This window comes from Camelus dromedarius, chromosome 16, assembly GCF_036321535.1.
Source record: "Camelus dromedarius isolate mCamDro1 chromosome 16, mCamDro1.pat, whole genome shotgun sequence".
NCBI classification, from domain to species: Eukaryota; Metazoa; Chordata; class Mammalia; order Artiodactyla; family Camelidae; genus Camelus; species Camelus dromedarius.
Window position 1 is genome coordinate 22,285,727 of NC_087451.1, and position 23,761 is coordinate 22,309,487.

The 23,761-nt window shown below is 39.2% G+C and overlaps 1 protein-coding gene across 2 annotated transcripts in view; it reads left to right on the top strand.

Moving 5' to 3' along the window:
• The window catches only part of MAP2K4 (mitogen-activated protein kinase kinase 4), a 90,658-nt gene that overhangs the window by 18,944 nt on the left and 47,953 nt on the right, over positions 1-23,761 (top strand). The window contains exons 1-2 of one of the 2 annotated variants that reach the window (XM_031467601.2): positions 10,028-10,116; positions 20,944-21,136. In XM_031467601.2, the coding sequence (XP_031323461.1) occupies positions 21,069-21,136 (68 nt within the window). In that variant the 5' untranslated portion in view covers positions 10,028-10,116; positions 20,944-21,068. Of the gene's footprint in view, positions 1-10,013; positions 10,117-20,943; positions 21,137-23,761 lie in introns of those variants that run through there. The other variant, XM_031467599.2, reaches the window with a different exon arrangement.

The following is a 23,761-nucleotide window of genomic DNA, read 5'->3' on the forward strand; positions in this document are numbered from 1 at the left end:
TTTGAGTGCCATTTATGCTCGTGATTAATCTTACTTTATTCTAACCTTTAAAACCCTTAATTTATAGAATACATTTATGGGCAATGGAGAGTACTTAATTGTGTCCACTAAGGAGTGAGTGTTAGTCGTGTCTTTTTTTTTTTTTTTAATTGGGAAGCATTCTTCTGCAGGGTACAAAGAAGCTATTTGGATGTTGGTGGGAGGAGTGTCCTAGTGCTGTGATTATTGCCTGTAATATACAGTGTTAGCCCTGTGTAGAAGACGCTTACTCATTTTCCATCTCGGTTACTTGCTTTGGTAGTAACACAGTTGGATTTGAATTTAAATTTGGATTGTGAATTATTACTTAAAATTTCTTTAAAAAGATGTATAGGGTAATGCAGCACTGAAATGGGAAAAGTCAGTGTATAATAGTCGTGCAACCCTAGGCAGTTAAAAATGCCAGCTCTCTTTTTTAAAGCCAGAGAGTGGCCATCTGATCCATGTGTCATGAAATTCTGTCAGTTAGGAGCATTTATAGTTAAAGCTTCTGGCTAATTTTTTCAGAGAACCTGCTTAACTTCTATTTACACATGTTTCAATTAAGGAGAACAAAAGAAGCAACAAATTAGATCTATCAGGAAGTACAGATAAAACCCCCATTGAGATACCTGACCGAAACTATTTGTCTTAAAGGTGTTAAATCAAAAACTTGAACTTGGATTATTCATTTATTCAAAAACATTTGTATTCCTGTAATGTGCCTCGTGCTGTTATGAAGAGCCCTGAGTCACTGGGCTGGGCAATCTAATTCCCGGTGGTCAGAAGTTGCCCAGATGAGTGTCTAGGTTCTGAACGTGAGAATGCTGGTGTTCAAGTGTGGACTGTGTTCCTGAAGAAGAGGGGGTTGTTACGTAGTAAAGATGGTAGGACTTGTTCTCCAGGCCTCAGTAAGATTAGCTTTAGAGAATAGATTGGTCCTTTTTAGAAATTTCCAGTGTGAGTAGCAAGGAGATTGTAATTAAAACAGAAACAAGTGCTTTGTGTAGAAAAACTGCAACACAGAAAAGCAGAAAAAGAAAAAAATCACCTGTAATTCTAGTGCTTTGAATTAATCACCAGTGATATTCTGGAGAATTGCCCATGTGTATATTATAAATTATCATATGCACATATACTATACTAAAATGACACTGTAATAGACACGTTACTTGTTGCCTGATTCAAAAAATGCCTTATTATTAACATTAGTTTTAATGTCACTAGGTTTTTATCGTGTGTCTTCTTGGTGGTAGTATAGTATTCCAATTATGGGTGTGCCATAACTTTGGTAACTAATCTAGCACAAATATCTCTGCTTTGAATGACTTTCTTTGCATAGCCTTTAACTTCCTGAAGGGTAAATTAGGAATGGAGTTTGTGGGTTAGCCATAAGGACATCACGAGATGTTTGCTAGGTATTGTCCTCAGAAAGTGGAGCAGTTTATATTCACAGCAGTGATTTGTCTGTTCATTCATTTGTCTCTGTTCATTTGTTTACTGAAGAAAGGTTAAAGATGTACGTGTCAGGCATGATTCTAGGCTTTGAGGCACATGAGAAATAGTTTCTGCACTCCTGGAACTTAAGGTGTGGGGAGCAGGGTAGACATCAGCTAACCACAAATAGGTGTAAAAGTGTAGCCGTGAAAAGTTCTGAAGGGGCTGCCTGCCTCTCATAACCCTTGTTAATGTTGATATTGGGATTCTTTTTATTTATGTGTGGTATTAAAGGCAAAAATTGAATGTTAATTTTGGAAGTAACTAGAAGAATTTGATAATTTTTTTCATGTTAATACTTTTTTTCTATTCTATTTATATGCTTTCTTTTGTTAATTACCTGTTCCTATTCTTTATTAATTTTCTCATTGGAATATTTTCTGTCATATTGATCAGTAAGGCTCTTATATTTTCCCAGTTTGTCATTTGAGAAGGTAATGACTTCAGCTTTGCCCCGCAGTGAACCCGGGGACCTCACAGGGGAACCTGGGACCATGGAGACCCAAAGCCAAGATTCTGCTCAATAGAATCTGTTTCTGTCTCCATGACTGTGGAAAAGCATCTCAAGTCCTGTTTATTTCAATAAAGCCTTGACATTTGTGCTACATTAGTAATCCCAGGAAGATCTTCCTGAATTAGCTGGCTCCCTGGGAATTTTTGAGAAGTTTGGACTAATCAGAATTTGGCCAGTTTAGTCTGAGGAATTATACCTTTTGCTGATAATAGACATCTGGCTCAGAGTCCCATCAAAAGCCGTGCTGTTTGTTGGCTTTAATTAATTGCTAACTCACAGGTGTGGCTACCTATGGACTAATAATGACATTGTGCATAATTAAGATAGAATTACTGTGATCATAGAGACCCACATAATCAGTGTCAGAGTCAGTGGTTAGCTGAATCAGAGCATGAAAAATCAATTATGAGTTGCTGCTATTAGATGTGGAAGGATTTTAGGGCATATTGTTAGCATCATCCCATGAAACTTCGTAAACTCCCCATTTTACCATGATAGAAATGAGTTAAAAAAATTTTTTTTACCTTGTTGAATGATCAACTTGGGAGCAAGCTTAGGGCTTTTTAGCCTTCAAACTCTCCCTAAAGACTTTTGTTAACCAGACAAGGGCTTCATAGTAAAGTGTAGTCTGCAACAGGCAAAATGCCTCTTTTGTCTTTGTCTGGGAGTCCACGAGAATCTACTAGAAGCTGTTACGCCTTTGTGTCAAAGCAGTACCCTTCAGGAACTGAAAGAGGAATAACAGAATCCTTGATATTCCAGGTTTAAAAAAAAAACTTTCTGTCCAAGGAGAGGACTAAGACTGTATCTTCCAGAGGTTTGGAATGCTGAGAGTGAATTAATTCAGTTCTTTGTCAGTGGAGCCTCCGAGACCCAGGCTTATCAGATGAGGAAGGTGCTTAACATTTAGGAAGCATTGGTTTTAGTGATCTACCACCCTAGTTGAGGACATCACCATCATTGGAAAAGCCTAAGTGTCCATCGACAGATGACTGGATAAAGAAGTTGTGGTGTATATATATACATATACACACAATGGAATACTACTAAGCCATAAAAAAGAATAAAATGCCATTTACAGCAACATGGATGGACCTGGAGATCGTCATTCTAAGTAAAGTAAGCCAGAAAGAGAAAGAAAAATACCATATGATATTACTTATATGTGGAATCTTAAAAACAAAAGAAAAAAGACACAAATGAACCTATTTACAAAACAGAAACAGACTCACAGACATAAAAAACAAACTTTTGGTTACTGGGGGGGAAGAGGGTGGGAAGGGATAAATTGGGAGTTTGAGGTTTATAAATACAAACTACTGTATATAATAAAATAGGTAAACAATTTTCTACTGTATAGCACAGGAAACTATGTTCAATATATTGTAACCTATAATGAAAAAGAATATGAAAAGAAATACATGTGTGTATATGTATGGCTGAAACATTATGCTGCACACCAGAAACTGACACACTGTAAACTGACTATACTTAAATTAAAAAAAAAAGAGAGAGAAAAAGGACATCACCATCATAACCCTAGACATAGTTGATAGTAAAAGTTGTGGAGGATTGGGTAGCGATGTGGCTGACACTGTTATACATAGTAACACCCTTGCTCCCCCTAGCACTCCTCTGGGAAAGGTGAGACTAATCCTGTTTGGCAAGAATGGGGCTGAGGCAGAGAAGTGAAGTCACTTGCCCAGAGTGTACAGCTGAGTTTCAAGACTAGATTGACTAGCTCTTTCACTCTGTATTGGTTTTTCTAGTTTCTGCTGGGATACTGGATTTGGATAGGAATGGGGATTTTTATGGGATATTAGTTTAAATGAATCTATAAAGCAGGCTTGCTTTCTTTGTTTTTCGTGTATTTTGTAGGCTTAAAAGGTATCAAACTTTTTCCAGTTTTTTTCTTTTTTAGAAAATTTAATAATTTAATTAACTTTACCATTAGGATTTATTTGTTTGTTAAATTGAAGTATAGTTGATTTACAATGTTGTGTTAATTTCTGGTTCCACTAAGTTTTAATACTTGTAATTAGTATCATAGTAGTTACCATTTTTTCATAGCCACTGTTTACTAGCCATTCCATTTTTAAGGTATATTACTCCTTACCATGGCAGTTCTGCCAAATAAGGGACTGTTTTGTTTTGTTTTGTTTTGTTTTGTTTTTTACAGATATGTGAATTACTAGACCACAGAAATATCATTGTTTTTATCTTTATCAGTATTTCAGTGGTGATCATTTAGCATCTAGCAAAAGTACGTGTCCTCCCTATTCCTTCCCTTTAACTTCCTCCCACCGTGTTCCTTTCCAGTTTTGGCAGGATGCCGACCAAAATAGTCTTTTGTGAACAGGTCAATCACCTCGTCTATGTTTTTGTCTCCACTGCCTGGTAAAATAGCTTCTGTATAATTATGATATTTCTGCACATAGGGCTGTGTAACTTATTAGATTGGATTTCCCCCAAATTTGCCTTACACACTTTTATATTAAAATGTGCTAAAAGGGCTGTTGGTGTTTTAAACAAACTCAGCATGGTCTAGCTTCCAAAACACTTAGCTGCATGGATGAATAACAGTGTTTTATTTTACTGATGAGAATACAGAGTTCTAAGTGAGATTGTATGAAGTTTTGGAAATTTCATACCAAAGGCTGGAGGAGAGGGGCAATATAACATTAGCTGGTAGCAGAGCAGCTCGTTTAATACTTGGAATACCTGAGAGTACACGTCCAGAACGGACCAAGCTGCCAATTTCTTCCAATTCCAAGTCTAACATCCTTCCTCTCCTATTCTCTTGAGCTTATGAATGAAGTTAGGCTCTCATCATGGTAGTAATTTAGACAGAAAAGGGAATGAAAGTTAAGTTTTTGTCTATTACTTTATTTCCTAATTTCTGAAATTGTTTGACTATCAAGTTGTGTGCTTGGAATTGTGTCTTCCACTGTTCCAGTGATTACAGGTAATTTAAGAAGTTATTCTGGATGCTCTTTCTGTTTTGAAAATGAGTTATTTCAGAATTAGAGCCAAGGGAGAAATGCGAATTTAAGGTAGTCCTGTCCGCCCAGCCCCTGGTGGGGTGCTCTGAATCCTTGTATGTCAATCACCGGTATTCTTGAAGGTATGAGATGAGGGACTTCCACATTGTAGTTAAGTTCCCACTTTTTCCTGCGCTTGGTTCTGGGGAATCAGTCCCCTGTGGTGGCAGTGGGAGTTCCTTAAGAGGGACTGATTCTGATTACTTTTTCCTTATTCCTGCCCAGCTCTTTTGGCATGTAAGTAGTTGCTTAAAAGAGCAGCTGTTCGAGTTTTCATGATTCTGTTTGTTAGTTGGGTGGTGGTTCTGCTGGTCACCTGAGCTGACTCACGTGCCTGTATTTGGCTAGTCGCGCTCCTGGCGCAGTCTTCCAGGCCTCCCGCTCCACGTGGCCTTTCATCATCATGGAAGCTTGACTGACCTGCTTTACGTTCAGACTCAGTAGCTTTGTACCAAGAAGGTACAAGCGGAAGCCGCAAGGCCTCATAAGGCTTAGCTCTGGAAGTCATACAACATCCCTTCTGCTGTGTTCCCCTGGCCAGAGCAGGTCCTGCGGCAGCCCAGGTTTGAGAGGGAGGGAAGCAGACGCCACCTAGTGATGGAAGGGCCGCACAGTTACATGGCGAAGAGGTGTGGACACAGGGGCTGTGGTTCATTGGTGGCTATTTCTGTAACAGTCAGCCACACAACCCAGAGTGATCTGATAGCTAGAAGAAGTCTTCCTTTGAACTTCAATATTCTGTGAGTTGCTCTGTGGTCAGATAGATATTCCTGGGCCGTAGTCAGTGAGAATATGCTTGGATAAATCCTCACTCTTCATAACCTTAGTTCTGGATATTCTTGAAGATCTCATGCTTAGGAATGCTTCTCATGAGGACTGTGAGGGAGAAATTGTATACTGCTGATGTGGGAAAAGTCGTGTGAACATTACTGGTGTTCTCTTAAGGAAGGGCTTTGAAACCTGAATTTCGAGGGTAGTGCAGAAGAATTGACCCTTCAGTCCTTGGAGTGGCTGAGTGTTGCCACCTCGGTCAGCTCTGATTCTGATTTTCCCAGTGTGTTGAACAAATGTCCTCATTTTCTATATGAGCTGTGGCATGAAGACAGGTTAGGCAGTATTGCCCTAAAGGACACAGCAGTGCTTTTGGAAATGTGATCGGATGAGGACAGATAACTGCTTTCCTTATCAGGCAGGGTTCTTGGTTGCAAACAACAGAAACTTAATTCTAGCTAATTTTACCCATACTTCAGTTGTCTGCATCTGTCCCTGTCAAATTTATTCCCAGATCAATAAACCTTTGAAAGTATTTTCTATGTCAGGCTCTGAACTTGAGTTTTAAGTATACAAAGACAGTCTTCTCCATGGGACACTCCTTCCACGTAAATAACTTGAGATGTTTGACGTGCCACGTTTCTGTCCAATTGTAGATAAAGGGGAGGGTCTCTTTAATCTCTGTTGACTGGTTTGGAATTGATTATTTGGTGACAGTCTCACCAAAGGGGGAGCTGTAATCACAAATTTATAGTCTTTATTGATAATTACTTTAAATTGTATAAATATTTTAATCCCTGTTAGCTCCTAAAAATCTCTGCTGGCCATTCATAGTATCACTTCCTTACATCCCTTTCTGCCTGTGGAAGTTGTTGCAGGCTTTTGAAAAAAGTCCACATAGATCTAATGTCCTGTTTGTAGTTTTGTCATTAATAAATATCTGAATATATGGTAACAGGTTGCCTTTAGTATTTAGTTTTTTGGGGGGCCCTTGAGAAAGAGAAGTAAAGATGAGAAAGACCAGAACTGATAGAGACTCTTACTTAGAGAAAGTGAATGGGAGAGGAAGAGATGCTTAGACAGACAAACAAGCCCATGCCTACAGATGTTCAGAAATAGCCTCTAGAGTGTTGTAAAAGCTGCCTCTCTCTACCTTTCCCAGAATCTCACCTTTGATTGACTTTCTGGGGCATTCTTTCTCCTCCTCTAGACTGCCTCAAAAGTTCTTCCTAAACTGATGGTCTTTTGCACAGTTGGGGTGCAAAACTGAGAACAGGCTGTGTAACTTGATCTAACACTACTTATAGATGCTTTGAACTTTTGTAGAATTCCTCAGTATATTTTGTTAGTAAAAGATCTGAATATATACTTGTGCAGTTCTCAAGATAGTTGCAGATGTTTCTGAAATGTAGAGTGTGTTTAAATCTAATTTATGTGAGTCATGTCACATTGTATTACTTGTGTGCTTGTTCATTTATGCAGTAAATGTCCTTTAAAGACCCCAGTTTATTTTTGTTTCAATATGAATGCAGTGCTGGAAAAGCATTCCGTGTGTGTGTGTGTGTGTGTGTGTGTGTGTGTGTATTATATAGAGATATTTATTTTCAAAAGAACAATTTGAGTAAGTTTTAACTGCAGTGCTGTATTTTATTGGCCTGCAGAGGTTAGCTGCTGTCCCATCAAATGGGCCTCCTGAGGAGAGGGCCAGTTTCGGCGTTTTCCTTTGGTTAGTTTTCGCAATGATTCTATGTTCTGTTATTGTCCTCAGCATTTGATCGTAGTCTTCCATCGCTTTTTCATCATGTGGAGAGCGTGAGTGACGTACCAGGTAGTTTTAAATACACACACGTGACAGGCAGTATTCAGCTTTTGATTTGGGGAGTTTGTAAGTGTTGAGCTCATTTAGATTTATGATCGCCTGAGGTCCTTAATTTTGTCTCCAGAAACTTTGCCATATGAAGTAACATTCATAGGTTCTGGTATTTTGGGGGCCACCATTTCAGTCCACTGCAGTCTGCCTTCTGGCCCCCATATAGTCGCATCTGCCCCACATGCAAAATTCATTCACCCTCCTCCAACATCCCCCAAGTCTTAACTCAGTACATCGTCAGCTCAGCAGCCCCGCATCTCATCAGAATCGTCTGAATCATGCCTAGGGGAGACTCCTGAGTACGACCCATTGTGACACAAGATTCTTTTCCATCGGTGACTAGTTACCTGCTTCCAAACCGCAGTGGGGGGTCTGGCATTGGATGACAGTTATGGAGATTCCCCTTCAGAAAGGGAGAACACTGAAGGCAGAAAGGAGTGAGTAAGCAGGCCCAAGAATTTCAAAATCTAGCAGGGCCAGTGACTAATCCTCTGCCTTTAAATATTTCTTAAAGACAAATTTCCAAGAAGTGAAAACATACTCATTTAAAACTTCTTCTTGTGTATTGCTGAACCTCTCACCAGAAAGTTATACAACCTACTCTCCTACCAGCAGTGTATTGTGCTGGTGATTCTTTTACCTGGTCGCTCGGATCAGCGTGTTATCGTTTTAAAAATACAGGTATGTCTATGAAATAAAACCTCTAAACATTCTCAGTTTCACGCGAACAAAAATGTTAACTGTTTCTGGTGTTACTGAGTGCCTTTCATCATGCTTTCTGTTTTGTTTAACTGTTCCTACCCTTGCCTATTTTTCTATTCTTTCCCTTGATTTCTGTGATGTTTTTATATATTTAGAGTTTTTGATTACAAGAATTTTCCCAAGATTTTATTTAATTTTTAAAAGCTTTTTGGGTAAATACAGTTTGCTTTTCTAACACAGTCAAATCTGCCATTTTTTGTAGAGTACTTTTTGCATGTGTAGTTTGAATGTCCTTTCTCGCCTTGTTGTCAAATAAAAATGATTTCAAAATAAATATTGGAACCCAGAAGGGCAGATTATGTGGACAGTTCAATCAGTACTGTGCTTATTTCGGGCAGTGGTATGTCTGGGCTGCTTGGGCACCCTGCAAGCCGATCCAGGAGCCGCGGGGGCCCTCTGCTCTTGTCCTGCGGTCTTGTCGGCCAAGGGGCCCTCAGACCTCCCCAGCGCGTGGAAGCACCGGGCTGAGCAGGTTGAGCCCGAAAATATGTCTTCTGAGCCCGCTGAGGTGGGAGGGTGTTTGGATTGCAGAGACGTTGTTTGACTAGGTGGATTTATGTATGATAAACTGTGAAGAGTGAGGGCTGGAAGAAGTATCCTGCATATGTACCTGAAACCAGGATGTTCCTAAAATGCTGAAAAGCTCAGCTCTGTTACAGAATTTCCGTAGACTCCTGTATTAATGGTTTTGTAAGATTTATTGACATAGAAGAACATATGGTTAGTGAGTAAAGCATGTTATGAAACAGTATTGTGGCCTGATTTTAATTGTAGAGAAGAAAATAATGGTTACATCTATGTATAGGAAATAGTCTGCAGTAGGCAAATGATTATTTTGAAATAATTGGACTTCTATTCAGTTTTTTAAACCCCATGTATTTTATAGGTATATATAATATTTTATGTATTTGTGTTACCTTTGTCTTTCCTGAATTTTCTAGCTTTTCTGTAAAGGACTCTTTTTGGTATAATATAACACGCCGATACCTTCCCCCTCCCCATCCTGAAGAAGCTGCCCTGAAGCAGTGCTTATTGGCAGTACCTGTGTTACTCACTTGAAGTTGATTGTGCCACGATGCTTTCAGCCCTTTGTGGTTGTGGAACGCTTCATGTTCTACACTCAGTTGTCTGTATTACATTGGAGGGAAAATGATTTTTATTAAACTAAGGAATTAAAATGTAATGCTGGAAAGGTGCTAATAATATTTTAGTTTTTTTCCCAAAATATCTGCAGAGGTGAAAGATTTTTATAGTGGTATTTTTACTTGCAAAAGCATTAGCATTTCTGAACAGTACAAACTAGAAGCTCTGAGCATTGTTTTCTGTTGTGTTGGAGATGATTTGCGGTTAGTAACAACTTTAAGTCATTTTTGTTTACTTTTTCTTAATTCTGAAAAATTCTTTGCCACCTTTCAAAATATTTTATTAGCTGTATGTTAAAGCAAAATTTTCTGCCTTTTGGTGTGAATTTCTTATGCCCTCAGAATTCTACCTGTTTTATGGTACTTGAAACTTTTACTTTTTATTTGTTATTTCTTAGGTAAACGCAAAGCACTGAAGTTGAATTTTGCAAATCCACCTTTCAAATCTACAGCAAGGTTTACTCTGAATCCCAATCCTGCAGGAGTTCAAAACCCACACATGTGAGTATTCCTGATGATCAAATAAAAGGCTCAACTCAAGCAAAGATTTTAAAGTTACTTGTATTTCATGAATTTTTTCAAGTCAAGGAGTTGATATTTCTTTTATCTTACAGGCCATTTGAAATATTTCTGTTTTTACTTAAATAGAAAGCTATTGATTCTGTAGTCTAAAGTAGGGAAACACAATTTTCCTTTTTAAAGTTTACTTGAAGGTAAAAAAGAATTGAAGATCCAGATTCCTTTGTATCATTTCAGTGTCTCTCTTACTGAACTCTGAGAGTATTGTTTCTGCCTCTCCTGGATTTCCCGTTGGGCTGTAAGTAGTATTTAGAAAACGTAACTGTCTCCTGTTGACCTGCACAAATTATCCTCACTTACCAGGTAATGAAATAGGTTCCCTTTCTTAATAAATTCCTGTAAGATTTCCAGCCATGTGATAGTAAATTGAAAGATTACATACAAGTCAGTGTACAGGTGTCAGTGATTTTAAAAAATTTGTTCCCTTAGTATTTTTAAATTAAAAAATAGAAATGATATTGTTGCATTTCACTGAATAGTATTAGATGTATGTTCATACATTTAAAGTAATCTCATCGCAGTAATATTTTACAGAACCCTTTGAACTGAAGTGAAGTAAGGCGTTAAATAACAGTGGCTTCTCAGCCCCCAGACCTGGTGAGAACATGACAGGTCAATGCCAGCGGGTTCACATTTATACTCACATCCAGAAAAGTAATTTTTACCCATTTCTGGTATTGAGAACTCTAAAGCAAGTGGGGAAGGTATGGTTAAAAAGTTGTCAGAACCCATTATTTTATAGCTTTTACTAATTCCTCAACAATTTGTATTCAAACCTTATTAGACTACAAATCTATTTATTCTTCCCAAAGAGGCACATTCATTGCTATTTTCTTTTGATGTTTGGCATACATTGTGATTGCAAACAGTAACACGTTGGTGGGAGGTAGTGTCTTGCAATAGAAATGCTGGAAACATGTCAGTTTTACCACAGCAGTGCGTGCGAGGAGGCAGTGTGTGCGTGTCTGGACGCCCTTATGCTTCCACTGATCACCTTCAAGGGGATGAAAGATGCTTTCAGTGAAAAACTGGAGGAGCAGGTCACTGGGCTGGGAGTGGTGTCTGTCAGCGTTGTTAGACTGATGTTCTTAACGAGATTTCTCGTCAGAGCTCAACCTTTTTACCTTCTCTGAAACGTGTTGAGGAAGGAAACTCAGTACTTCTTAATTAGTCAAAGCTCCAGCAGCAAGGAAGCACTCTTAAAAGAACCTCCTTCCTCGTTTCCTAGAATTCCTAGTGAAAGCTAGCGCAGAGCTGATTATTGAACATAGTCCATTTCTGGTACCTTGGTTGCTGGCTGGACGCATGTTTGAAGTCTGAGAAAGAAAGGATATGTAGTTATTGCCAAACTTAAGAAATCTTCCTTCCTTCCTTCCTTCCTTCCTTCCTCTCTTTCTTTCTCTTTCTTTCTCTCTTTCTCCCTTGGACACAGAGAAAGTCAGCCTGACTTGCATTTAGAACTGAAAAAACACTCACAGATTTGCATCCTTTTTCCTCAGGACTTTCTTCATGTATAGGGAGTTCACAGACAAAAAAAAATTTTTTTTTTTTAAACAGTAAGCAAGGTGAAAAAAAGCTTTATTCCAAAAGTTGAGTCAACCAGGTTTTCTTTTTCCTTCTTTCCTTTCTTTTCCTCCCTCCCTCCCTCCCTCTCTCTCTCTCTCTCTCCCCTACTCCATTCCCTCCCCTCCCCTCCCCCTAAATCATAATAATCCTGTAACTTGCTAGGTTTCTTACTTGTCTCTCCAGCAGGTGTTATAGGTTTGAGAGGACACAGTAATAGGCATTTTTACTTTGTGATAGAATCTTTGGAATTTGATTCTGGTATGTGGACGTTTTAGACCCAGACTTCAAGTTTATTACTGCACTGGGCTGTCAACTGGGTCGGGAATGGGCGATGACTCGGGCTGGCACTGTCAGAGACTGTGTTTCACTGCTCAGGGCAGCACCTCTCCCCAGCCTCCCTGCCCTCTTCACGTGTTCTGTGCACTGTCAGGCGCTGAACACCACTGCCAGTCGCTGTTTAGGGTAAGAAGTTTGCAATTAGAAAATACAACTTGTAGTAAGTTGGGGCTTTGAAAAAGATACCTCTATGCCATTTTTATGCGTTTACTTCTTCTAAAACTTCCTTGAATTTCGCTTTTTTCCTTGAGCTTTAGTTACGGATATAAATATAAAACTTTAAAAATGAACTCAAGAAAAGATAAGATGAAATATAAGCAAGTAATGAAGTTCAGATATATCCCAAGGACTAGTTTCAGATCCATCTAGCATTTAATGTCTCCTGGGTACAGGATTCTGTGGAAGATTAAAAAAAAATTAAGACAGTGTCCTTATTTTCTGAGAAATAGCAGTTTAAAATAAATTTCCAGAAATGACAGCAATTCAAGAAGTAAGGCACAAAGTAATACAGATCAAATGTCAGATGAATGGTGCAGCAGGGGGTAAGATCACTTTAGATAAACAGCTTGGGGAAAAGTTTCACAAGGGAACAGGTTTGAACTGGGTTTTGAAAGGCAGGTAGAGAAGGACAGGTGGAGGGGGGTGGCATTCCGGTGAGTGTGGGTGCAGGGTAGGTTTTGGGGGCTGTGTTTAGATCTGTTTAATCGTGGCAGGGATGTTACTTACAGATTTCTTATTTCTTGGCCATCTCTTTGTCTTCTTGTTTTATATCCTAGGAGATTTCCATTATTTTCTGACCCTTCTATGGAATATTCTGTTTTGGCAATTGATTTTAATTTCTAAGAGTTCTGGCTTTTTCTTAGTGTCCTATTCTTAATTTATGGATGTAGAATCTGGAAATTGGAAGTTCTTTTCTATCCTCTAGGTAATCTGTTTCCTCAAGGATCACTTTTTCTTTTATCTTTGTCTTTCTCCTTTGTGTTAGTTTTTCTCCCCCCCACATGTCTAGCAATTCTTGGTCGTCCATTGATAGTTGAGGATGAAGAAATTAGAAGGCTTATTGGCAGCTCTGGTTGTAGGTGGTCACCTGGAAGGCAGACCTGACTTTTCTGTGAATGGTTCGAGTGCAGGTTCTTGGGCCAGACACATTCTAGGTGCCATAATGAGGAGGCCAGCATTCACCCTAGGACGCCTTGCTCTTTCCTGATAGTATGTTTATTTTCTTTAGAGACATGCTGTCTTCATTTTGAGGGGAGAGTGGAGAGGAGAGGAGGCTCTGAGTAAACCTTTCTTTTAGAAGGAATTTTAGTTGACTCTTCTGTTCCCAGGCCTTCACACCTTCGCACTGTGGACCCTCTCCAAGGTTCTGTCTCTCGTCTCTGCTGTGTGCTCCCCACCCACCATGTTTTATGGGTGGTGGTCTTCTCTAGTTCTGTTTTTTTTTTTTAAACCCCTTATTATGGAAAATTGCAAGTATATCCCAGACTGGAGCGTGGTAGGTGAATCTGTGTATTTATCCACCAGCTTCAGCAGTTGATATGGCTGGTATTATTTTTATCTCTTCCCCCACCCTCCTCAGCTTTAACCAAACCTCAGACATATTATTCCATCTATAAATATTTCAGGATGTGTTTCTAAAAGACAGAGACTCCTTCTTAAAACACAATAATAATACTATTATTACATCTAGTAGAATAAGTAATTCTTCACTATGTCAAATAAATAGATTACTTTATCACTTTTTTTAATAGTTTGAAGCAGAAGCTAAACAAAGTTTGCACTGCAGTTAGCTGGCTGATAAGTTTTTGAAATTACAGAGTCCCTTCTCTTCGAATTTGTTAGTTTTACTTTGTCTACATATTTTTGTCTGCTTTCAAATATTCAGAAATTTGTCTAAATCTGTTTCTTTATTGTTTATTTCCTTTAAAAAAATAAGTCTTTCCATGTGAGTCCCTAAGAGTGAGGAGACAACCTGAATAGGCACCTTGATTTTTAATTATCATTGGTTAGAATCATAAGTATTCCCAATACATAAAAAACGAGTGTTATAATACAGACTTTCATACCTACTACCTGGATGTAGCAGATGTTAACATTTTGACATGTGGCCCTTTAAATGAAAGATTAAGCTGTAAAACTAAAGAGTGCGAGGAAAAACTAAAGGAACGGTGTGTGGCTACCTTTTGCATTTCCACCAGGATTAGATTATACTAGGCACTGTAAGTCTTTCTGATACCCCAAAGGTAATCTTCTAAATGTGGCAGGCTTGCGCCAGAACCTGTTCTGTATCTAAAATTTGACATGAGCAGAAGTGGATATCCTTCTGCTGTATTCTGTGCTTTCGTCATGCTGAGTGACGTGTGGGTGCTCTCTGTGTCCTGAGTCATTTAGAACACGCTGAATACCCTTGGGGTTCTGAGAGAACAGCTCTTTTATCTTCACAGCAACTCAGGAGTGTACAAGAAGAAACACTCGCTTAAAAGCTAACACTGGAAATAAATAATGGTGAGTAAGGATACATTTTGGGGCTTAAGCTAAACATTTTGGGACCGTATGTTGTAAACTTATGGGGCTCTCATTTGTGGTGGCCAAAAGGATCTCTGGGATCTCATTTATCTTTATTACATTTGAGCAGAAAAAGACTCAGTTGTGCTATAGAACATCTCAGAAGTAGTTTTAAAAGAAGTTGTGACGTCCCCAGTTAATCACTAGTATTCTTAATTCCATAACGAGTAGCTTTATGTTAAAACGTAGAACAGTAATTACAAATGATCTCGGCACTTAATGCTGGTTGCATTGTGGAAGCTTTATCTTTTAAGCTGACTGTCTTGGATTAACCATTTCGTTAATGTTGGAGACCTCATTTCTATCGCAGAGTCATCACTATCTCCGTGACCTTCAGTGTGTCTCTTAACTCTTTGGTCTCAATTCAGGTGCTGACTTAGAACAGTGACTTTCATTATTTTATACGGTGAATTAGGGGAGGGGGCGGAGGGAGAGAGAATACATATATGAATGAATACGAGTCAAGCCAATTTTGTGCTACTTTTCTTCAAAAACCATCTTACGCACAGGCTGACAGGCTAAGTGTGGAGGTGGGAGAGGGCCCCGTAATCTTGTCTCCCCCAATCCACCACAGTGGTCCCAGGACATCTCTGGTCAGTTCCTAAGTGTGAAAACCGTTAGTATGGATGAGCCTAAGAGGTTTTTTGCCCATCTTTGAATTTTTGATGTAATCATAATGATTTGGAATCTCTGCATTTCTATGGTGGAACACTTTCACAAAACGGCAGTAATGTTTATGGTAGAAACACTTATAGGTACAAATTAGTACCCCAAATTTAAAAATGCCAAATGTGGCAAATTCTGTGAGATAATCTATTTACTTTTGGCTGGTTTAGATTTACTGCTGCAGACTTTCTTTTCTCTTACTGTAGCAAAATACGCATAACATAAAATTTACCTTCTTAACCATTTCTAAGTGTACAGCTTAGTGGTGTTAAGTACACTCATGTTGTTGCGTATCCATCACTACCATTCCTCTCCAGAACGCCTTCATTTTCTCAAACTGAATCTCTGTGTCCATGAAACACTAACTCCCCATTCCCCTTTCCTCCGGCTCCTGGCGGCCACAGTTCTACTTTCTGTCTCCGTGAAGTTGATTACTCTGGGTACCTCATATGAGTGGAATTGTACAGTACTCGCTCTTTTGTGTCTGGCTTATTTCACTCAACATCATGTCTTCCTTCTCGCCAATGAAAAGGTGATTGGAAGCTTTGTGATTTGACTGCCCAGTGAGGTGGAGGAGAGGTGCCTGGTTTTTTTCCTTTGGAGGATTCCCAAATGTTGGTATTTGGAGGTCTTTTCCTCTTGCTTTTGGGCAAATTTCCCCCCCTCACACACCCAGAGTGTTAAAAAAAGCATCTCCCTTAAGGATGAGGAGGGGGTTGAACTGGGTTGCTGAGAGAGATCTGTGTATCGGGCTGTTTCAGTTCTGCTGTGAGTCTAGGCAAAGGAGACTAGGTGAGTCTCTACTGTACAGGCTTTTGCTTAATCCAGCTACGTTTCTCCTCTGTCTGGCGCCTTTTGTACAGTTTCACAGGAGTATACAGCCATAGGCCACCTGCTGAGCTAGAGGAGGGGTTATCATCTGATTGCGAGGATCTAGGGACCTAATTGTCCCCTAGGTAGACTTTAATATTGCCTCGGGAGTTAACCCCTCCCCCACAACCCCCAATCCTTAATAGATGCTTCTTGTTCTTGAGCTTTTCTGGGCTTCTGTAATACGGGTCAGTTTACTTTTTTGGCACCCCCTGTTGCAGGCAGTTTTTAGTTTTACCTTTCCCTGCCTTGCTAAATCTGTTATTGCTTGTTGATTTACTTTTGATCTTCCAAAAATTTATTGCTGTTTCTCCTCTAGGGTGGTCTCTCCCAGTCTTTTTTACATTGTGAGTTTGTATATTTAAAAAATCCTTTTCTGCTGTTTTATGGTGTTTCAGGAGGGAGGGGATACTAATACATATCTATCTGGAAATCTCTTCACTAAGTGAACTTTAAAAATTAAGCTTCTTGACATAATAAGAAAAATATGCTTCTTTTATATCTGACCATTTAAATATTTGTTCTTAATTTAGGGATTTTTTTAAAAGAAAAGAAATAGGCATGAATTAACTCAGTTGAGAGAATAATTATAGAATCTGAATGAGTCAGAAAGAAAGAGAAAGTGTTATAATACTGTTTCTAAAAATTTAAATGCCTAGTCAGGGCACATACACAGAATCACTAGAAAGAGTAATGAATAACTTTAAGGAGCTAGGAAAAGCAAGAGCATATTAAATCCAAAGTAAGTAGAAGAAAGGAAATAATAAAGATAAGAGCAGAAATTAATGAAATAGAAAATGGACAAATATTAGAGAAGGTCACAAATTCAAAAGTTGTTTCTTGGAAAGATCAGTAAAAGTAATTAACCCCTAACAAAATATATCAAAGTAAAAAAGAAGCCCAAGTTATCACTGTCAGGAATGAAAGAGGGGGTATCACTGCAGATCCCACAGACAGTAAAAGCATAATAAGGAAATATAATAAATAACTTAATGCTGATAAATTCAATAACCTGAATGGTATAGACAGATTCCTTGAAAGACATAAATAATCAAAATTAACCCAAGAAGAAATGGAAAACCTGTATATCCCTATATCTGTTAAAAACTGAATTTGTAATGAGAAAACTTTTACTCTCAAAGGAAACTTTGGGCCCCAGATGGTTTTCCTTGTCAGTTTTATCAAACATTAAAGGAAGAAATAAATTTCCACAATTTTTTTCAGCAATAGAAGAGTAGAGAGCATTTCCCAACTCATTTTTATGAGGTCAGCATAACCCTGATGTAAAACTAGGCAAGGACATTATAAAAAAAGAACACTGCAGACCACTGTCCCTTGTGAACACACACTTGAAAATTCTCAACAAAGTATTAGCAAACTGAACCCAGAACATGTAGAAAGGACAACGCGTCACAGCCAGGCGGGCTTCATCTTCATGTGGCATTTGAAAATTGTCAGTATAATTCATTGCATTAACAAAATAAGGAGGAACATGGCATAATCATTTCAGTAGATGTAGAAAAAGCACTTGACAACATTCAATATCTATTCATTATAGACTTTCTCATTAAACTAGGATAAGAAGGGGGACTTCCTCAGCTGTTCAGAGGACATCTATGAAAAACCTGCAGCTAACACCATACTTAATGACAAAGGACTTAATATTTTCTCTTCAACTGGTGATAAGACAAGAATATCTGTACTCACCAATTCTATGCAGTATTACATTGGTGGTCTTAGCCAATGCCATAGGGCAGGAAGGATTAAAAGTCATAAACATTGGAAAGAAAGAAGCAAACTAGTCTTTTTTTGGAGGAGGGGAGGGCAGATGATATGACATATATGTAGAAAATCCTAGTTATTTTACAAAACATTATTAGAATTATCAAGTGACCTTAGCAGGGTCACAGAAATACATAATCATTATTCCAAAATCAATTTAAAAATACTAGTAAAGGAGCACTTAAAAATGAAATTGAAAAAATCATTGTAGGAACATGAAAAAGTATAAAATACTTAGGGATAAACTTAGTGAACAATACATAAGACTTCTATACTAAAACTACAAAACTACAGAATATTACTGGAAGAAATTAAATACCTAAATACATGGATTAGGATGCTATTTTCATGGATTGGAAGGTACAATATTAATTAATGGGGTGTGTGTTCTTCCCACATTGATCTGTTGATTCATGTAATCCCAATGAAACTCTATCAAACTTTATGTGTGTGTGTGTGTGTGTGTGTGTGTGTAATGTGACATTGATTCTAAAATTTATATGGAAATGCAAAGGATCCAAAGTAGCCGAAAGTAATTTTATAAAAGAATGAGTTGGAGGACTTAAACTTCGACGTTTGATATAAAGCTACAGTAATTAGGGCTTTGTGGAAGAACATTAAGGACAGAAAGATAGATCAGTGGAACAGAATATCAAGTCCAATAGACAAATGTACCTAAAAATTGATTTTTGATCAGATTGACTGTACAGTTCAGTGGAGACAAAGAGACACTCTTCATGGTGATGTAACAACTGGAAAAAGGAAGGGAACAGAAGAAATCTTGATTCCTGCTTCATATCATATGCAAAACTTAGTTTGAGAGGGATCATAGACCTAAAAGCAAAAATTCTATAAAGCTTCTAAAAGGAAATATCCAAATAAGTTTGTGATCTGGCTTAGGGAAAGATTTCCTTGACAGGACAAAGAAATAAATAACTACTGAAAAGTGATAAATTGGATTTTACCAAAATTTAAAATTTCTGTTCATCAAAAGCTTCTTAAGAAAATAAATAAGCAAGCTACATACTGGGAGAAAATTTTCACAGTTAATATACCTGACAAAGGACTTCAGTAAATATAATGAATTACAACACAAAACAAAGAACTCAATTAAAAATATGGGTTAAAGACTTGATAGACATTTCACAAAAGAGGTATGGGAATGGATAATAAGTAGATGAAAAACATGCTTAACAACATCAGTAATTAGGAGAATGCAAGTTAAAACCACCAGGAAATGCCATTACACACCACCAGAAAGCGTACAATTTAAAAGACCGTACAGTATATTGACAAGTATAGGGTGTAGTTGGAATTCTCATGTGTCATTTGGGGAGTAGAAATGGTAGAAAACTCTTTAATAGTTTCTTATAAAGTTAAACATACGTCTACCCCATGACTCAGAAGTTCTACTCCTTGTTATTTGACCAAAATGAAAACATCCTTAGGAAGACTTGCATACGAATGCTCATGAAAACTTTATTTGTAATTGCCCTCAAACTAGAAACAACCCATGTCTAATGATGGAAGAACGAATAAACAGATTGTGGTATAAAATTCAATGAAATACTCCTCAACAGTAAAAAAGAATAAAGCACTGATGCCCACAGTCACATTGGTGGATCTCCAAAAATGCTGAGCAGAAGAGGCGAGAAAACACACTGATTGTGTCTCTCTGAAGTTCTGAAGTCGGCAAAACTAATCTGTGGTGGCTGAAATCAGAGCGTGTGTCTCTGGAGGGGAGTGACAAGAATGGCTGAAGAGAACTTCCTGGGGTGATGGGATATCCTGGATCTTGTCAGGGTTGTGGAATGTAAGGGTGTATGTGTTTGTACGTTTTTGTTAACTCATCAAACTCAATGCACTTTTCACTGTATGAAAATGATACTTCAGATACAAAAAAAGCAGAATGCGAATGATAAAAATTATGTTTGCTTTCACCGAACAGTACTTGAGGTTTTCTGTTCTTGTTCTCAAAACACCTCTGTTTCATCAGTCAGTTGATAAGTATTGGACCACTGTGTTTTTATTGAATATAGCTTTTATGTTTATAGAACAACATTGGGACAAATTTCATTTCTGCCCATTTGGTTTCCCTTGTCATGATGTTTGAAAGAAACAGTGAAAATTAAAAGTAGCTTATCAGGTATCTTTTGAGGGTTAATCTAGAGCATCCATCAAGTCACATGAGGGGCGGTGTGGCCCTAAGTAGTTGGATTCTCCTAGAAAACGTGTGGGGACATGTTGTCTTTGTTGTGCTTTTAAAAGCACATTTACTAGTGGTTTTTACTTCCCTCCCTCCTTTCCTTCCTTCCTTCCTTCTCTTCTGTTTTTGAATACAGAAAACTATAAAGAAGAAAACTAAAATGGCCATGATCTTACCATCTGGATAGTTCATGTTACCCTGTGAATAATAAGTAACATGTGCTTCTGGTCAGGCAATTCAGTTGGTACAGAAAATTATAAAACTAAAGGCCCCACGTCCTCAGTGTCTCTCTCTGAAGGTACAGCCCTGTGAGGTATAGTACGTCCTTGCAGAAGAGCTTGCTCAAGTGTCAGCATATGTAATTAACTTAGATCAAACCATGAAAATATCTATACAAAAAGCAGTTCTATTTTACGCTGCTTTGTGACTTTTTCTTTCACAAAGTACATCTTGAAGATATTTCTATATTAGCACATTCCCTGTTTTTCAGTCAGTTTTACACCTTTCATTGCACTGTATAGCCATTTAGATTATTTTCATTTTTAAAGTAAAAACAGTGTTTTAAGAGCAACTTTGTATTAGTGAAATGTCATATTTTCTTGTAATTGCAAAATGTTTAATCCTCTGTAGATTGGCAGTTTTGGGCCTTTGTCCTGCCTTAGGAGACTCGGAAGTGGCGGTGTCTTCTCGGCCTCGGCACTGTGGACATTGTAGGCTGGATAATTCTTTGTTGTCGGGGGCTGTTCTTTGTATTACAGGATGTTTGGCAGCACCTCTGGACTCTACTCACTTGATGCCATAGCCCCCGCCTCCCTCAGATGTAACAACCAGAAATGTCTCCAGACCCATGGAGGGCAGAATTGCCCCTGGTTGAGGACCACGGATGCAGAGTGCGCTGCAGGTTCCCCCAGCTGCTTACCGTTGGCCTCTCCTGATCGAGGAGACGCAGAGGTCGGATACAGCAGGCGTGTTCCTCCTTACCTTGGGGTTTGATTGGTTGCAAAAGCGTAGGGAATGGATATAGAGCCATTTCCTGGGGTCCAGAGCTCTGTGAGCCTCTGATACCTGTCAGAAACCAAAGCAGCCCAGTATGTGTCTGTCAGCCACTTGGCAAGTCTGTTGAATGCCTGCCATCTACTGAGTACTGCGGTGGGCACGGGGCATTTCACATTGACAAAGAGGTGTCAGTGCTACTTCATGAAGCTTAAGGTTTAGAGGTAGACACAGACATTCAGCAAATGAATGAGTGAACGAATGAATGAAATTGTAAGTAGTATGCGTGCTGTTGAAGGAAAAGAACCAGATGGCATGAAAGAATGAAAGAGGGGCCTGTCCTGGAGTGGAGTTGGTGAAGAGATGGCCATGGAAAGCCTCTGAGCTGTGTGGGGGAGGGGACTGATGAGAGTGTTCCAGGTGGAGGGAGCAGCCTGCATTTGAAGTTGCAGGGTGTCAAGGTGGGGAAGATTCAGCTTCTTATGGAACAGAGAGAATGCCAGTTTGAATGGAGAATGACTGAATGAGGAAGGAAAAGTTTAAAATAAGGGCAGAGAGATTGTCATGGGCCAGATAAAGAAGGGCCTTGCAGGTGGAGTTGGGATGACATCTGAAGTGCAGTGGGCAGCGAGGGAAGGCTTATACGCAGGTGAGTGACATGATCTGACTTACAGCCCCAAGTGATTCTGCCTGTTGTGTGCGGTGTGTGTTGGTGACAGGCAAGAACAGAATCAGGGGGACCTGATTCTGTGGCAGTGGAGCTGAATAGAGTGGGTGGTAACAATGTTAGGTTGATGACAGTGGAGGTACAGGGAAATGGACAGATCCCAAAGAGTTTTCAAAGCAGTATTAACAAAAATTGGTAATTTTTCTTTTATTTATGCATTTATTTTACAATATATTTCTTAAATTGAAGTATGGTTGATGTACAATATTATATGTTACAGGTATACAATATAGTAACTCACAAAAATTGGTAATAATTTGAATGTGGGTAGTGAAGAAGGGAAGGTGTTCGTAGTGACTTCCAGAATTCTGGCTTGAATGTTGGGTTCAGTTGTCATGACTGTGATGGGGACCCTTGGGTGTGGAGCACGGAGCTTCGGTGGATGAGGGAGCACAGGGGAGCAGGAGCTTGGCTTCAGGTGTGTGAGGTGTGCGGTGCCTGTGAAATAGGTGTGAGGGATATCAAGGAGGTAAATGTAATGCATGCTCTGCTGTTGAAAAAAGCAGTCTGGTGCTGAGAGGAAAGGGTGTGGGTTGGAGATAAAAAGTTGAAAGTTGTCAGCATAGAGATGAAAACATTGTCTACGCAGAGAGTGTATCTTGATGAGAGAATTGGGTCCAGGGCTGGATCCTGAGAAATCTGACACTCAGAGTTGCATTCAGAGGAGCCACAGGCAGAGACAGGAAAGAGAGGTGGGAAGCAGGCAGAGGGACCAGGCCCTGGTTCACAGGGCAGGTCGGGGGGTGGCTGGGGCTCGGATTCTGAGAGGGCGAGAACGGCTGCTTTGTTGGTGACGACTCCTGAGATACCCTTTTAACTACTCTGATTTCTTACAATACTTGAGGGGATGAGGTTTTAGCCACCAGCGAGACTGGAGCCCAGATAGGGAAAAGATCTTGTGGAAACTTGTAACCTGTTGGTTTCGGGCAGCTTTCCTAACCTTTTCTGTGAGAAGCCCAACCCAGGAAGGCCATTCCGGTGTCAGCTGTGAGGACAGCTGACAGATGGTCAGCCTTAAGGAACATGCAGTGCCAGGTAAACAGGAGTGTTTCTCGTGTTCACTCTGTCACAGCTTCCTCAGTGATAAAAGTGCTTTCTGCTTCGTAAGTCAGCACTCCTTCAAAACACTGCAGATTTGTGCAATTAATCCCTTCTGTTCACTGTAATATGGACATCAGAATTTGAATATTTGTCTTTGGAGTGTTTGAGCACTTCTTCTAGATACCTTTCTTTTTTCAGTTTTTCCTTTTGCCTCATCTTAGAGCTTAGCAAAGATACTCACTTTGTTAGTAGTGCCAGGAAGCAGGCAGTTTCCATGGCAACTGACAGATTGCGTTTACTGTGGAAATTTCCGGAATTAACAGAACTGCATTGCAGAAGGAGGCATAAAGCAGTATTCATCTAGAGATCCTAACAGTGTGGACACAGAAGGACAGTTGCAGTGGTGTGCAGGGTATGTGTTCTGCTTGTTTTCCTGACTAAGGAGGAGTACGAGTTCTTTATGCTGAGGAGAGAGTAGAACAGCTCGAGGCATTTTAATATATGCTGGCTTGATAAAGTCAAGGATGCTTTGTGGGGAAAGAAGGAAGAAATAATTTGGGAAGAAAGACAATGTTTGGTAGCATTGGGAGGCAATCAGGATAAATGGAGTAGAAGGCTGTGCTCATGAAGTGAGAGGAGAAAACACATCAGCTGGGTTAGATAATAAAGAGGTCTTACGGGTGGTGGCTCTAGACGCAAGGCGTTTGTTTATCAAAGGAGAATAGGAGGCATCGGCAGGTTTGGGGAATCAGGTCCTCACGTACACGGGAACGCTGTGGCCATACTGCCCTGTTACTTGCTGGAAGACTCGGAGC